Source organism: Pseudopipra pipra, chromosome Z (genome assembly GCF_036250125.1).
Source record: "Pseudopipra pipra isolate bDixPip1 chromosome Z, bDixPip1.hap1, whole genome shotgun sequence".
NCBI classification, from domain to species: Eukaryota; Metazoa; Chordata; class Aves; order Passeriformes; family Pipridae; genus Pseudopipra; species Pseudopipra pipra.
Genome location: NC_087581.1, coordinates 68,621,858 through 68,637,899, shown reverse-complemented (window position 1 = coordinate 68,637,899; position 16,042 = coordinate 68,621,858). Strand labels below are relative to the sequence as shown.

Here is a 16,042-nt window from a genome sequence, read left to right as displayed (position 1 = left end):
ACCTCTTTCCTCAGGCTTTCCCAGTCCCACCAGTGAGATGCTGCAGATTCCCAGAGACACCTCCAAGCTGAACCAGGCATCTTCTGATGGGGCAGTCTGGTCTTGTGGTTTTGTACTTCAAATGCAAAAGTCACTGCAGCATCAGAGGCCACTAATATCTATGACCCCTGGGCTAGCTGATGGGTATGGGTTCAGTGATATTATTGTAAGCCTAGTAGGAACTGGTTTTGTGCCTTATGTGCCACTACAGGGGATACCAGGACAGGTTGTTACCACTGTGTAAGAGGCTGGGAAGCATGCACTCATTCGTCTAGAATCAGCTCTTGTTGTTGGAAGTATGGAGTTTTTCTCAGCTGTTTTTCTATTGTCTTTCTAAGGCAAAAAGCAACTGAAAAAGAAAGGACTGTGCCATCTAGACCATACATAAGTCTGCCAAAGAAACTGGATCCCTCTGTTGGCTAGAATTAAATACCTGTACATGGCAGGAAGGCTAGCAAATCTGATTAAAAAAAAAAAAAAGACTGGTCACCTGCTTCTGCTAATTCTTTCTCAGAGCAGTAGGGGGAGAAAAGAGATCAACTTAGAATTCACGATGGTCAGTCTTTCTTACACTTAATTAGCCTGCACAAATTCTTGCCCTAAGTCTCCCAGGGTGATGTTCACAAAGACTTCCCTCCACCCAGCACAGGAAAAAAGATTCCAGAGAGTGATTAAAGCCAAAGAGGCCAAAGTGAGGTTGCTCTGAATTAGCTTGTGGGAACCAAGAGTTTATCCTGTAAAAAGAATGTACTTTGAGATGACTGACAATTATACCACAGCACCTCTTCAGGCAACTGCTCCAGAGAATAATCTTTCTATTTTGTATAGCAGTGGACAAACATGTTATCTCTTCTGAAACACCTCTGCTGACCACCTAGAATTTCAGAATGTGGGCTCCAAACCAGTCACTTCAGTCCTCCTTTCCCTCACACTCCACCAAACTGAAATGAAGGATAATAATGCAGTAAAAACTGAGATAAATATGCCTCATATCTTTGGATAACATCTGTACCAGACTGCTCAGGAAGCTCATGATCTGATAGATTCCACCATGGAAATAAAGGGAAAAAATCTCCAGTTATGCAGCTCCTGAGGTCTTTAAAAAACACGGCTTGAGATTTTTGGCAAAGGAGATGGCAGAACACCACCAAAAAAACAACAACAACAACAACAACAACAAAAAACCACACCACAAACAAACCAATTAGTCCTTCGCGTTTCAAATACTCATCATCCTAGGAGGAGAAACAGAGATTCATGGCAACTGATGGGGATTCAAGAGTTCCTTTTGCAAATGTTTTGGGGTTTTACGTCCAGCTCTTGGTCTCGGTTTAGGGAAGCCTCCAAGTCTGGTGTTAATGTCACTTTCCTGAAGGGCTTCATTTGTGTATCCTAGATATCATTTCCACTGCAGACCACTTTCGAACGAGTTTAAGACACAGATGCTATGTGGCACATTGGCAAAACACTAGTGGTGAGAAATTTCAGTGGGACTATTTTGTGTAATCAAAACTAAGTACATTTCTCGTAGAAACAACAACTGGTACTACTGACCAATACTATATTGTTTGTGGCCACAAAACTGCTCCTTCTGATGCTAGATTTAAAAGTAATAAAAAAATTCACCGGCTATTCATTGAGGAAATTTCTGGTGAGGAAACTTTTCCAAGGTAAGTAACTTTTGCACCTGAATTTCTTGGTGTAAATGCTATTCATATCCTTCCCTATTGTCACTATGTGGCTACCACTCCATAAAACAGCCAGATGTGTGAAAGAAATTTTAAAATAGCTTGCTATAAGGAACAATTGCATGGAAATTATCAGACAGGTGAAAAACTGCCTTTCTGGCAATGTGAAGAACTCTATATTACTAGCTGGATTTGCCTGTGTGGCCATGCAGATCCTGTAGAGGTTGACTCCTCCATAGATTGAGGTTGAAAGTATTGGATAAATACTATTGGGATAAATTATATTGGGATAAAAACTGCAACAGTCTGCATACCAGGCAAAGGTGTATCCTTTGGCAAGTGATGACCAAGATCACGAAATTTTATTCTTTGCCAAAGTAATTTGAGATTTTCTCTGTTAAAACATGCAGGCTGCTTGCCTACTTCTCCTTGGGCCTACTGCAGGCCTTTCAGCACTAATGGACTCTCAGTTTTATCCTTGCCCTTTCAATCATATAATTCCATGTTTATACATGATACAAATCCTATCATCAGAATACAAATACATCATCAGAAAGGCAAGAAGGTAAGTCAGATTGAGGCCAACACTATTTCTGGGGAGTAGAGATATTCATGTGTTCTGCTTATTTTTAGCAAAAGATGGTGGGTAAATCTGAGCCAGCACATTCTTCATTCAATCTGTCCCTGGCCACTAACAGATGGTGCTTCCTCATGCCAAGCACTAATGCACTTTACATTGGCACTCTGTGTCAGGACACAAAGCTCGCCAAGTCCCTGCTAATCCTGCTGGTGCCAGGAAAATTGATAATAAACAACTAGCCAGGGACACAGTCCCAAGTTTTTACTCTACCTCCAAAGCAGCACAGAAGCTGTACCAGTGCAATGATGTCAGATGCTCTCCAGCTTGTGGCTGTAAGTGAAGCAAAGGAGGGCCCTGGACGGCGGAAGAAGAGGTCCAGAGGCCATGCTGGTATGTATCTAAAGATGGAGGGAGATCCACCTGCTTCATGGCAACTAGCTGTCTGCTTAAAGCTGGGCTTTGAGAGCCCTGACAACTGGGGCCTTAGTGTTCAAACATGTGAACTAATGGCAATTAATAATAATATAAATAATTATATATATATATATTTATATATATATATATGTACACATATTACCTGGCAGTGTAATTTTATTGTTAAGCATTTCTTAGTGACCCTTGAGCACTGAAAATACCAAATTCAGTCTTACAGGTCTACTTGCTATGGCTATTAATCCTAAATGATAAGGTCACTAACAAAAGAAAATTTCACAGACTCCTCTGAGGAGCTCACTCTGTTTTACAGGTCGTTGCATTTATTCTTTGAATACAAGCATCCAGAATTCTTCAGCTGTAAAATTCCTGTTCCTTTCCACCAAGTGCCTCAGTGCCGAGGCTTCTTTCTTGGATTGCTCGAAGCTTGGTATCCACAGCTTTTGGAGAGAAGTCCAGCCAGGGTTTGTGGATGAGAACCAGAACGCCTCTGGTTTGGGGCAGCTCAGATGGTTCACCTGAGCCTCCCACCTCCGGGGCAGCCATCCCTGGCAATGGAGACAAATCAGAGGGGTTATTCAGGGACCCATACAAACAGAGAATAAAGGTGCTATGCCATTAGTAAACTATCAAACCATGTCAGTCACACTTTCCTTCCATCTACAGGCTCTGACCATGTCCCTGTGGATGTCACTGGGAAAGCCCTCTCCAAAGTGTCTGGGATCAGGTCAGTCACACTGACAAGAGCCTGAATCTCAGATAAGGTCTGGCTGCAAATGAACACCATCAGCCCATCCGAACTAAAATTCTAAGGCAAGGAGTTATATTTTCATCATTATATAGTTTTCACCTCATATATGCACACACTTAATGATATATATATTTTTAAGGAGAAAAATCAAGCCATGAATCTGACCAGGAGAGCAAACGGCTCTTCATCATCTTATTGACTAGAGAGCCACAAAAGCATGGGGAAGGAATACCTGTACCTAAACTATTCCATACTTTTCCATCGTTGTATTCCTAACTCAGAGAGAGGATATCTGTCCAAATTTGCACCAGCTTCAAACAGCAAAGTCTGGTTAAATGTAATGCTTACCAGTTTGGATTTCCCATCCCTTTAGCTCACCTTAGTAACTTCAAATGTTTCCTTCATCTCCCTTCTACTGGCTGACCACGTAGTGCATTGCTCAGACTGTGATCAGCTAAAATACAGCCTAATTGGCTGTAGGATACCAAAGGCATTGACCAGTTCAATTACCGGACACAAAAAGGGGGACTTTTGATTCATGCTGATAACTGAGCTCGTGGAGAGTTTAAAAAGCAGCTAATGACCCTTTGTACGTAAACCTGGAAACCTTCATGGAATGTGGCAATCACAATGACAAACTCAGAAAGATATATGGTGAGAATTTTTATCTTCAGTCTAGTTCCAAGTAATGCTCTGTTTATACCACCCAAATCCCTCACAGCTGGTAGCCTCAGACAACTGAACAGCTCATGGTGTCTTTGAAAAGGTCTTCTGGTGGTATGGCTGTCACCCCTGCAAGACTGCTGGGCTCTCAGTGCTGGGCTGCCTGGTAAGACACCCATTACTAGCTAGTCTCCTATCAGCTTACTTTCAAAAGGATTAGATTAGGAGGAAGAAGTCCAATTCCTCTCACAAACACAGAGTCTGGCTTAAACATGGACGTTTCAATGTTTAGTCACCGATTGTGGCCACAGACAACGGCATGTTGTCACTACAGGTTTGAACACCACATGTGTGCAGAACCTGACAGTCACAGGGTACTTAAGACAGATCTTAAGACAGGGCTCTGTAGTCCAGTCCCCTCTTCCAAACAGGTGTTTGGATATTAGATACAGGTGTATCTAATTGCCTAGGGCAGAATTGAGTTGAGTCTTAAAACACCTCCAAAGACAGAAATACCACAATCTTTCTGGGCAACCTGTTTCCAAATGTTTCAGGTCATCTTAAAAAAGGTCAGCAAGTTAGGCTACTTTCTGCAGCCTGAGAAAAACCCTCCTTCCTGAACAATTCAAGTCTTTGGCTGAAGTGACCACCAGCTCAATTGTCAATGTGTATGAGCTCAAGCACTGCAGCAGTCTGAGGAAACACGTGCTCTGGTTGCACACCCACACCTTCTGCCAACACCTTTTTACATGAGGATGCACAAAACAATGGCACTGGAATACCAGTGGCTGTCGGCTGGCCAGAAAAGTGGCAGCTGAACTTCCTGGGACAAATCTGACCCTAGTGCCACTTTGAAGCCCCTCCAAGACACAATGACAAATTCACACATACCTTTTCTTTCTGTCTGATGTTTTCCCACACTCTGTTACACACCATGCACTCAAAGGTGTCAATGTAATTGTCCTGGGTGATATCTTGCACTCCCCACTTGCGTTCCTTCATTGCTGTAAGCAGCCTTGGGTTGGAAATGTCCCCTTTCACTTTCCATTGCAGGTAGGACTCATACTCTTCATCATTTCTATCCAGTGTTTTGATATAGTGGGCCAGCTCCCGAGGGTGTGAAAAACTGGATACCAGGATTGCACTCCTGTTACTAGGAAGCCAGTCTACAACGCTGGGAGACCCAAAGTACACTGGTACCACTCCCAGCTTCAGCGGCCGCCAGAGTTTTTCAGTGATATAATCTTCACAAATAGCATTTTCAAAAGCAAGAATGAACTTGTACTGTGCCAGTATTTTTAAGAAGTCCCCATCATCCATGGCAGATGGATTTCTAAGATGCTGAGGAAGGTCTCTATTATGCAGACATTCCCCATAAGAGTCTATTTCGATGTGGCACATCAGCTCACGCACATAGCTGTCCCGATCAGAAGGGGGGTCGCAGTCGGACTGCACGTACACAAGTGGTGCAAGTCTCTTCCTCAGGATGTTTTTCATCTGCAGGGGGATCATGAACCTCAAGGACTTCAGGACCTCTACACCCTCAAGGTACTGAGTGGTCAGTGGCAGGTGAGAATGGCGGCTAAATGTTGCAGTGTGGTTGAATAAGGTGATGGTTGCTTCATGGAAGAGTTTGTAGTTGTTTTTTGGTGACTCTTCATGGAAAAGGGCCCAATCATGATATTCTTTACGAGGGAGGGGCAAGCTGTCTATACTGAAGCCGGTACCTAGAAAAAAGCAGTGTTCATTCTGTTATCTGTCATGTGACACTACAATGACAAAGAAATCTAGTTTTAATTTAGTACCAGCCCTATAGCCATCACATTTCTGACATTAAAAGGCAGTTGTTTCAAAAAGTGCAATCATGCAAAGACACAAGAGTGTAATGCCAGATAAAACTGAATTTCTCAGCAGAAGAATCTAGAAAGGGGGGATCAGTATGCAATATTAGATGTGTTTTCCTTTCATGTCATATTAAGTTTAAAGGCCTCTCACTTCAAAGGATCACTAGGAATTTTTTATTTTCATGCACTTAAATGAGACTAGTTGAGATGCTTAATAATCCCCTGGATCTCTAAATAGGAGAACAGAGGTACTTCCTCTACGATGTGAGGACATGGTTCCTGCAGGCTCAATTTGGTTCTAGTAGCAAAACAACAAAAGGGATGCTAAAATATTGGAAAGGGCTAAGAAGAAAAAGTACAAGAACGACTTCAAGTTTTGGAAAGACACTGTACTGTAGAGACTTTGAAAGCCAAGCTGTTAACTTATCAAAGAGAAAATTAAGAGGTGACGTACCACAGCTGCCTTCCAGATACATAAAGAAGTAGCTTCTGGCAGAAGACAGCTCCCCAAACTAATGCCAATAACAGAAGAAGAACCATGTCTTAACTCTAAAAACAGACAACCATAGAATAACTTAGGAAAACTGTGGTAGAAGTTTTAGGACAAACCTAGAAGATTTTTCTCAAAGCCTGTGCAAAACTGAGTTGAAAATATCAGCTCATGAATCTGACTCTTACTCTCCCTTCAGCACCACTGCACTACACTTGTATACTTAGTCTTATTGCAGACTAAATGCAAAGTTGCTGAATCTCTGTCCAGATACTTCCTCACTGTCTTATAAATGTATCTGTTTTCCATTTAAGTAAAAGCACTGAATATAGAAAACTTTTAACGTGTATTGTCAAGCAAGAGAAGTTCAAAAACTGAAACAAATACTGAACAGCTGTCTTAGAAAAGACCACAGATCCTTATCTTTGGACAAGCTACTCTACCATCTGTGGCAACCCAACCTTTGTTTAGTAAACTCCATGGTTGACTGCATCTAGGACAATTGGGAACATGATGTCTTAAACAAGCTGTTCTCAAAGCAACTAAGGGGAACGGCCGGGTAAGAAGCAGATTCTGTGGAGGTGGGGTAATGCTTTCCTGATGCCAACTTCTGCTGCACAGCTGTGCAGACACAAGAAGTGGGGTCAAACAGCAGTCATAACCTAGAGGGGGCTATAGGCCACCAAGGAACCAAAAGCACTCCTGACTCTTTTCAGGAACTCTCCAGCAGAAGACTGAGCATGCCTCATAGCTTTGCATCAGACACAAAGAATTCCCATCCTGGGGAGGGATCTAGGAGTTCCCATCCTAGATGAATTCTCTGTTTTGAGGGCCCTCACCCCCAACAGATAAAGACTGTGACCATCACCCCTATGAAGGACATCAAAACTGCAACAATCAAGTCTCATCACTGGATCCATCAGAGGTTCTATCTTTCCTCTCCACTATACTCTTATCTCTTCCTTCTCTTCCTTTCTTTTCCTTACATTTTTTTCTTCATGAAATTTTTATACTTATACCGAAAAGAACCAAAACAGCCACATACCTCCTTTCCACTGCAATTAAACTGTTTTAAAATAAACCTGGCTCATATATACACACCAGTCATTCAGTTTCATTTCACTCTAATTCACCCCAGTGGATTTATATACAAAAGCTCACTCCCCCTGCCTCAGAGGCGGGTCATAACATATGTTATGATCATAAAGTTACACACTTGTAACTTTTCACTTTCCATTCTACCCTTGACTTCAAATCACTGATGGCAAAAAAGAGGGTACTAGCAAAATTCTTACACAGAACATTGATCTAAAAACCAAAATACAATAAAAAAACACCCAGCGGCCTTTGCAGCTGCATGAGCCTGCCAAGATGACTCCAAGGATGACCTTATAAAACCAACGTAAGACTTCACTACTGCAGTGAAGACAAAAGCTAGCTGTCAGTAACAAAAACCTCCTATAGGGCAAGATCCTTCAAGGGCATCAGATGGGGTTTTTCAGGGCCACTAAGTATTTGACCTTCCATTTTCCACTCAAGTGTTTACAGAGCCATAGTGCTGTCCACTCTCTTATACGGATCCGAATCATGGGTCATCTACCGCCACCACCTGCATCTCCTCGAACGCTTCCATCAACGCTGCCTCCGCACAATCCTAAACATCCACTGGTCAGATTATGTGACCAATACATCTGTTCTAGAACAAGCAGCAGTCACAAGTATTGAGGCCATGTTGCTGAGAACACAGCTGTGCTGGGCAGGGCATGTCTCAAGGATGAAGGACCAACCACCGCCTCCCTAAGATCTTGCTTCATGGTGAACTTGCCACCGGCTGCCGCATGAGAGGAGCCCTGAAGAGAAGATACAAGGACTCCCTGAAACAACACCTCAGCCTTGGCCATATTGATCATCATAACTGGTCTACTCTGGCCTCCAGTCGGGAGGCCTGGAGACACACCATCTATAACGCTGCTGTCTCCTTTGAGAACACACGCAGGATCACCCTCGAGGAGAAAAGGCAACGCAGAAAGAACCGTGTCTTGCAGAATTTACCACCTAAGGAGTCTTTCTGCTGTGCCTTTTGCAATCGGATGTGCTTATCTTGTATTGGCCTCATCAGCAACCAACGCGCTTGCAACAAACGTGGGTAGAGTCCTTCCCAAATCTTCATTCACGAAGCCTGGCCATGATGATGAAGTAATTGACCTTCCATTTTCCACTCAAGACTGGTCCCAAGCCCTCAACACTAGTAGGATGAAGGGCTGTGCCATTCAATGCAAAATGCTATTTGCTTATTCTGTTTTTGATGTATTATAGTGATACAAGAAGGTGACAAAAACTGAAAGTGAATCAAATTCTCATGGAGAAGTTTATAAGGTCTATCTGGTTTTGAAAACACTTCATTCTAAGTGATGCCAAGAAGAGAAGCAGCAGTGCATACTGACAATAATGAAATGCTGTGGGGTGAAACTTCAGCTCGGACTCTTGCAAGGGTTCTCCCTCTTTAAAGTAGCATTGCAGAGAAGAGAAGGGGAAAATGCAGGCAAGAATGAGAGAAAAACAAAAAGACAACATGTAAAACTTACTAACTAGAAGACAGTTATGTTAGGCAAAGGAGAAACCTAAAGAAAAAATGCACTATAGAATCACAGAATCATTTAGGTTGGAAAAGACCTCTGAGATCATCGAGTCCAATCTTGGACTGATCACTACCTTGTCAACTAGACCATGGCACTAAGTGCCATGTCCAGTCATTTCGTGAACACTTCCAGGGACAGTGACTCCACCACCTCACTGGGCAGTCCATTCAAACGTTAAACAACCCTTTCCATGAAGAAATTCCTTCTAATGTCCAACCTGAACCTTTCCTGGAGCAGCTTGAGGCCATGTCCTCTCATACTGTTACCTCTCCCTGCCTGGCAGAAGATGTCATTCCCACCTGGCTACAATCTAGTTGTAGAGAGTGATGAGGTCTCCCCTGAGACTCCTCCAGCCTAAACAACTCCAACTCCCTCAGCCACTCCTCATAGGACTTACTCTCTAGACCCCTCCCCAGCACTGTGCCCTTCCCTGGACATGCCCCAGCACCTCAATGTCTTTCTCAAAGTGAGGGCCCAGAACTGGACACAGTACAGATCAGAGCACATCAGAATGACAGACTCTAATACAGCACTTAATCGATCCCAGTCCAGCAAGAAAACCAAAATTATTAAAGGGAAGATACCATCTGCATGTTCCCTATCCCATGAGACGAAGGAAATAAAAGAGCATACAATGGGATAAAAGAAAAAGCACTATAAGACTAGAATTATGAGCAATTTCAACTTCCAAATTATTACTCTGTAAATCTTAGGTACGTGGCAAAGTGCAGAAGCGAAAGATACATGCTGCTACGAGAAATTCTACATTTTAGGAGACATCTTTCCTTCAGGAGTCATGGTCCAGCACACAACACTCCAGCACAGAACAGCTGGACATCCTCCTCCCTTAGGAACAACACCCCTGAGGCTCTGACAGATCCAGCTGATGCTGACTCAGTCACATTGGCAGCTCATGCTGAACACAACACTCTGTGAATTACGTGACGCTGAAAAGGTGGAACTGGGAATCCCTCCCAAAAGCAGAGACAAAGTCTAGCAAGTGGATGCCACACCTCATTTACAAACAGGAGGAGGTGGCACTTGCCAAAGGCATCGCCTACACCTAGGGGCTTCCCAGGCCAGGATTGTAAGCCAGGACAAGGTGTAGAAAAGCTGGTGTTCCTAGCAAAGCAGCTGTGCTGGAAAACATCCGAACCCCACATTTTTGCACGGTATTTTTCCTAATCTTTGGATCATTCTTCTCTTTACTAGCCTACTGACCAAAATTAAAGCACTTTCTTTGGAAGGGGAAACTGTGCTCTGATCCAGCCATAGCATGGAAATTCAGATATTCAAGTTTTCATTCAGCAGGCTGTTTAGAGGGAAATTCTGTAACAGTAAGACATGCCTTTTTGCAGGGTCACAGCTCAGTGCATCAAGGGGGTGGGGGTGGGGGTGGGAGAAAGAGGGATGGAGAGAGAAAGAGAGACAGAGAGAAAAAGTCACACTCTCTGGGTTTTAGCATTGTGAGGTCATTTACTGTGGTTTAAAAATAAGTTACAATTAATTTTGCATATTTTGACACTTTCCTTTACACAGTCACAGATAGCCACCATCACTAGAAAAAGAAGAAAAAGAAACACTACAGGAAAAGACTTTTGCCCAGTCAAAGTATACTGTGTCCACAAGCCTGCTAAAAATGAAGAATAACAGTCTTTTTAATGCTGAAACAGATAGACAAAATTACTATCAGAGACCAAAATCACCAGACTTCACAGCTTCCTGTGATGCAATCCAGCTTTCCTTGTCTTTAATTGGGTCAGCTTCTCATTCCTTTGCTGTTATTCCTTTGCTTTCATGCTTGACCATCAATTCGCAAAGCTGACCTACTTGGAGGCCTGAAAAGATTAGTCATGAGAAGTTTTTGGTTCACTGTTAACAATCAAGCAAAAGGCCCTTCTTTCCTATATTTCCAGTTCACCTGTATTCTGACTGAGTGAATGAGATTCAGGACCCTGTTTTATTTTGTTTTGTTTCCAAACAAAAGATTTGAACCTACCAGTCAGAGGAAAAAATTGAATTTATTTTTCCGCCTAAAATTCATTTTTTTTTCTTTCAAAAGCAACCACGTGGGGAAAAAGAACAAAACTAATGAAGTAAGGTCTACTTTTAAAAGATGCATCTTTTGTGTTTTGTAGATTAACCTTACAGTAAATGTAGTGGGAAGTTTCTGATAGAGCCAGAGCAGCTCAGAAGGTTGCACTAGCTGCTGCCCCCTGTGCAGAATCAATAGGTTTCTTTCACTACTTTCCATTTACAGTCTGCTAGCAATCTCTCAGCACATGAGGCAGGGGAGTTGCACTGTTACCAGCAAGGGCATCATTTTTAGACAAAAGACTTGCGCAAGTGCAACAAAGCCCTTGCAGGCCTTGCACCCCCTCTGCTAGGGGTGACAAGCCAGAAGACTGGAAAAAGCTGGCTTGATCTCAGACTGTCTTTAAACGCCTTGGCAACTACATGAAATTAATTGTCTTTTCTCCCACGAACAGGGAGTACATGTGATTGGAAAGCAGTATGAGACAAGGCATCAGTCATCCCACAGAACGTCCACAGCCAGTTTTCAGAGTACTTTTACTGAGAATGTGCATCCCTGGATGGTATTTAGCACCAGGCAAAATTTAGTCCAACGAGCTGCATAAATTTCCTGTTCTGTCATTGCCACTTAGAATATTTAATCTCCAAAGGAAAATAACTAAGCAGGAGAGAAAGCTGCTCCTTTAAAAAGAAATATTCTTACCATAGAACAGAAAAGCTCTTGTCATCTGATCATGCTGGTAGGTCTTGTTGATAGTAAAGAAGCAAAAATCCTCTCCACACTGACCGAGTCTTCCTGTCTCTCCAGTCAGGGGAGACCACCAGAGCAGGACAGGATAGTGATTTACATCAGACTCTGCCTTGAAGCTGCTGTGAAGTTCCTGCTTCTTAAGCTGAAAAGTGTGTCCCTCCACAGGCCTTAATGGGCCGCTGTGTAAACTGGAGATAACTGACACCTTGTTCTCTGAATTGCCCAGTTCGGTGATAACCTTCAGGGAAATAAATACACACATCACAACATGTCACTGTCACCAGCCAGGACATCTGCCTGACAAATCAGAATTTAAGCATCAAGCACTAAGTCCGTACGTGAAGTTTCTGTCAATCAAATCACATGCATTTCACTGACTGCAGCCACCGCCCAGGTGATCTTATGCCAGAACAGCAAAAGCTTTACTTTGAATTTGTAATGAGGAGGCAGGAAATACCTTTCTATACTGAGATATGGCTACATCAGATATGATTTAACAACACAACTTTTTCTTTCTCCCTGGAAAACGCTCAGGACAAAGGATGGCCATTCAGCAGCCAAGTCTCTTCTAGTAGTTGTTAAAAAAAACCATAAAGTTTTCAAGTCTCCATGGGTCCAGCATTGCCTCCCCTGCCTAATGAGTTCAAACACAGGGAGGCAATGCTGGATGGAGGCAACACAACATGGCATAGTATGTTGCAACGCTCCTGAGAAATTCTTCCAAGATCCAAGGAGCTCTACAAGAGACGTGTTCTCTGTGTAATGTCACTTCTGGAGTCAGCTATTGCCACCAGGCCAGTGTTGCTGACAGAGCTTCTGTAAACACTCCTGTTAAAGCACAGACTAGTACATAAAATGTCTGTTGCCTTCAATGTTCTCTCTCATCTGACAGAACTGTGTCCTGCTTTGACAGCAATCTCATGCATACCCCACCCCCTTGCCCCTGTACCTGGAGTGTCACCACAAGGAAAAAGGCAGCTGCAAAACAGAAGCAAGATGCCCACAGTATCCTCCTCTTCATCCTAATCATACTGCACTACCAGGTCAGCCAGAGCAGTTACAGCTTGGCATTGGGAAGGTCAGCTTGTCTGAAGTCTTCAGCCTTTGCTGCTGGGCTTTCCCATTTCATCCTTACTGCTCTTCATGGTGACTGCGGCTGAAAAAGAGTAGAGCATCAACAAATACTGCTCCTCAAGCTCAGTGGTTAGTCTGATGTCTACCCACAGCTTTCTGTAGGTGCCAGAGCCACATTTTGAGCCAGGTACCCAGGAAGCAGTCTGCAAAAAACAGTGCTCTCACTCACATGGCCCTCATCTACTCTCCCCGTGGTCATCCTGGAGATCCTCTCTGAGCAGCGTAACACACCCTCTCACCCTTGCCGTCAGTGCAGAGAAATGCTGATGGCCACAGGTCAGTCCTGTGTGAGGAGAGCACCTATATTCCTGAGTTTCCAGATGTCAAACTCTGCTGCTTTTCAGCAGACGCATTAACAGGGGAGCAGTGGGAGACTCTCCTTCCCTGGGTAAGATCTGAAAATGCTCCTGGAGAAAGCACACAACTACCTGGCCTTGGGACTTACTATACTGTGGTCTTCTGGGACTTCTCTTCACGAGCATATGGAATGCTTGTGCAAGATGCTCTGTGTCCAATGCCTAGAGAAAGTAATGACACAGTATACATACACAAACTCTCCCCACATCTAAGAACATTTCAATTTAACAAGTTCCCCTTTCCCAGTAATCTACATCTGTGCTGGTCCGCCTCTCCTCAAATAACTCTTTCCCTTCCCTGATGCTTTTTTTTAGTTTTCACAGAGCCCTACTGTTTTGCTGCATGCTGAATATTACTGTGTGAAAATCCCAGCTCCTGGCAACTGAAGTTGCAAATTCCAGCTTCATCTCAAAAAAAAAAAAAAAAAAAAAAAAGAAAAAAAAGGACGGTAGAAAGATAAGACTCTATCACTCAACACAGAGAAGTTTGAAAATGTGGGTATTCTGAAAGCTCAAAAAGCAGAAACACACACAAAATGTTTAATAAATTGCTATTTTTAAACTCCTCTCTTTCAGAGATATGCCCCTTGTAATTTATGCTGGTTTGCCTGCCAGCTTTCCCCCCATTCTAATCCCAATCACAAAGTTTCACAACCCTGACAAAGACAGATGGATGCCCAACCTACTGCCTGCTGTAGAACTATCACTGTGGTTCTCGCAGCTAAAGCCAAAAAAACTATCCTGTTTCTGCTTCCACTGCCACATCAGTTCATCCCTTCCCCTCAAACATCAGAAAGGCCTCTTTAGTAAAAGATCACATGAAACCCTGCTGTGTGAGTTCTGCTCTGCACAGGCCTTACTTCTGAAGGTCTGTGTGGGTGCAACAGTGCTGCCAGTTAAGCTCTTCTCAAATCAGGCAGGATCTTCTGCAAACCCTCTGCACCTTCTGTGCCTCCGGCAGTACAGCCAAAAAAAGGGGCACCAGGAGGGGAAGGAGCTGAATTCTGCCCACTGCTGTGTCGGTGAATATCTGCTCAAGGCACACCCTGGAGCTGAACAGTACCTTTAACATCACGTCTTACCCTGTGCATGGCAAAAGGTAAGACTCTGATGACCCACTGAATGCTGCCCTACCCCCTGCCCTGGTAAAAGAGTAGTAATCGTCACATTTTTAGGTATTGTTCTGAGGTTGAACTGACCCACAGCATGGGTGTGCTGTACCTACTGACCCAGGGTACTGCACTGAGCCATGGCTTCATTCTCGTGTCTGTGGTGCCCGACATGCAGTACTTCTGCCCAGTGGTGCGAGGCGGTGCATACTTGGAGTGGGCCAGGCAAGGCTCCATCCCGTCCCAACTCCACTGACAAGGATGACCTTGCACGGCTTTCCTACTCCGGTCAGGCCGAGCGGAGGCCCTGAGGACTCCATGAAATACAGATAAATCACCACGCCCTGCTGCCCTGCGGGAGCAGCAGCTCCCTGCAAATCCTTCCAAACTTCCTGCCAGCTCTCCCTGCAGCCTCTCCTTCCAGACCTGTCTTGCCGCAATTCCCTGGGCCCAGCATCCCAGCTAGGGTTTTGCGTGCTCCCCAAAACGCTGCCCCTTCCCTTCCCGAGACTCTGCCCGTCCCGCAGCCCCGGCCCCGCTCCCCGCCCGTGGGTCGGGCATCCTCGGCCGGGGGCCCGCCGCTGTACTCACCCCGAGAAAGTCGCTCCCGCCTCAACGCCGCCGTCCCCCTCCGGCTGGATTTGAGGGGATTTGGGGTGTTTTGTCGGGGTTTTTTTAACTTTCAGTCCGTGCCCCCTCTTGGAGCGCGGAGGGGGGGCGGGCGCCGGGCGGGGGCGGTGCGGCTCCGCACCTCCCTCTGCCCCGCCGCGGGGGCGGGGAAGGGGGGCAGCTCTTTTCGGGGACCCCAGGGCCCTGTAGAGGGAACGCGCAGGGCTAATCGGCCTGAGAGCGCCATCACTTCCACCCGCCCGGCTGCTATTCTGCAAACCCCGCACTGCAGGACCTCACACGATCGCCAAAATAAATCCGGCCCCTGTCACCGATTCCTACAGCTGTTCGCATAATCGCGCTCTTTGCGGGTTTATTTTCTTTTGCAACAGTGCCGGTTGTAAAAGAGACTGACGGAGACTTTAGATTGTCTGCCTGAAGCTAGCGGGCTGTCAGAAAAAGAAATGCGTCATGGCAGCTGGGAAGCCCCGAAGAGCCAGGAGAGCCGGCCCGCGCTGGCCGAGGGAACGCATCCCTCGTCCCTGTGGCGCGGAGCTGCGGCACGCATCCCGCAGCTGAGACCATGCCTTGCTTCCAGCCTTGCCAGGGCGTCCCCCGCGGGGCCGTGCGTACCCACCAGGGGAAGGGTCCTGTCTGCCCGCTCGGGGCTCCCTGCGGCTGGGAGCCACTTTATGCACCGTTTGCTGTTTGTAGATGTTTACTCTGACAGGCTGGTTCTGCCAGCCCAGGGCAGAGGCCGTATTTATCCACATGATACGGACGTACATGTGGATACATGTTTGTTTTTGTAATTCTTCTGTCTCATACTTACACATTTGTATTAATGCAGAAATACCTGATACCTATACACTTCTTCATAGGTACTCGTATTTATACACAAACACTTGAAATTGAGGTGTCTG

The 16,042-nt window shown here is 44.9% G+C and overlaps 1 protein-coding gene and 1 long non-coding RNA gene across 4 annotated transcripts; one reads left to right on the top strand and one right to left on the bottom strand.

The window, feature by feature from the left end:
* Positions 1 to 2,880: 2,880 nt before the first annotated feature.
* Positions 2,881 to 15,322, bottom strand: FUT10 (fucosyltransferase 10). Of its 3 annotated transcripts, XM_064642057.1 has the most exons (6): positions 15,102 to 15,306; positions 13,491 to 13,563; positions 12,861 to 13,067; positions 11,864 to 12,149; positions 5,045 to 5,880; positions 2,881 to 3,287 (listed from the first exon to the last, which is right to left on the bottom strand). In XM_064642057.1, the coding sequence occupies exons 3-6, from the start codon at positions 12,939 to 12,941 to the stop codon at positions 3,063 to 3,065; spliced, it is 1,428 nt and encodes a 475-aa protein (XP_064498127.1). In that variant the 5' UTR covers positions 12,942 to 13,067; positions 13,491 to 13,563; positions 15,102 to 15,306; the 3' UTR covers positions 2,881 to 3,062. The 3 variants fall into 3 exon arrangements, with proteins under 3 accessions (XP_064498127.1, XP_064498129.1, XP_064498128.1); XM_064642059.1 differs by lacking the exon at positions 13,491 to 13,563 and having other exon boundaries at positions 12,861 to 13,061; positions 15,098 to 15,322; XM_064642058.1 differs by lacking the exon at positions 13,491 to 13,563.
* LOC135407203 (uncharacterized) lies at positions 14,233 to 15,591 on the top strand. The gene is made up of 2 exons (XR_010426754.1): positions 14,233 to 14,500; positions 15,512 to 15,591. It is a non-coding gene; the product is annotated as an uncharacterized LOC135407203 (long non-coding RNA).
* Positions 15,592 to 16,042: the final 451 nt, after the last annotated feature.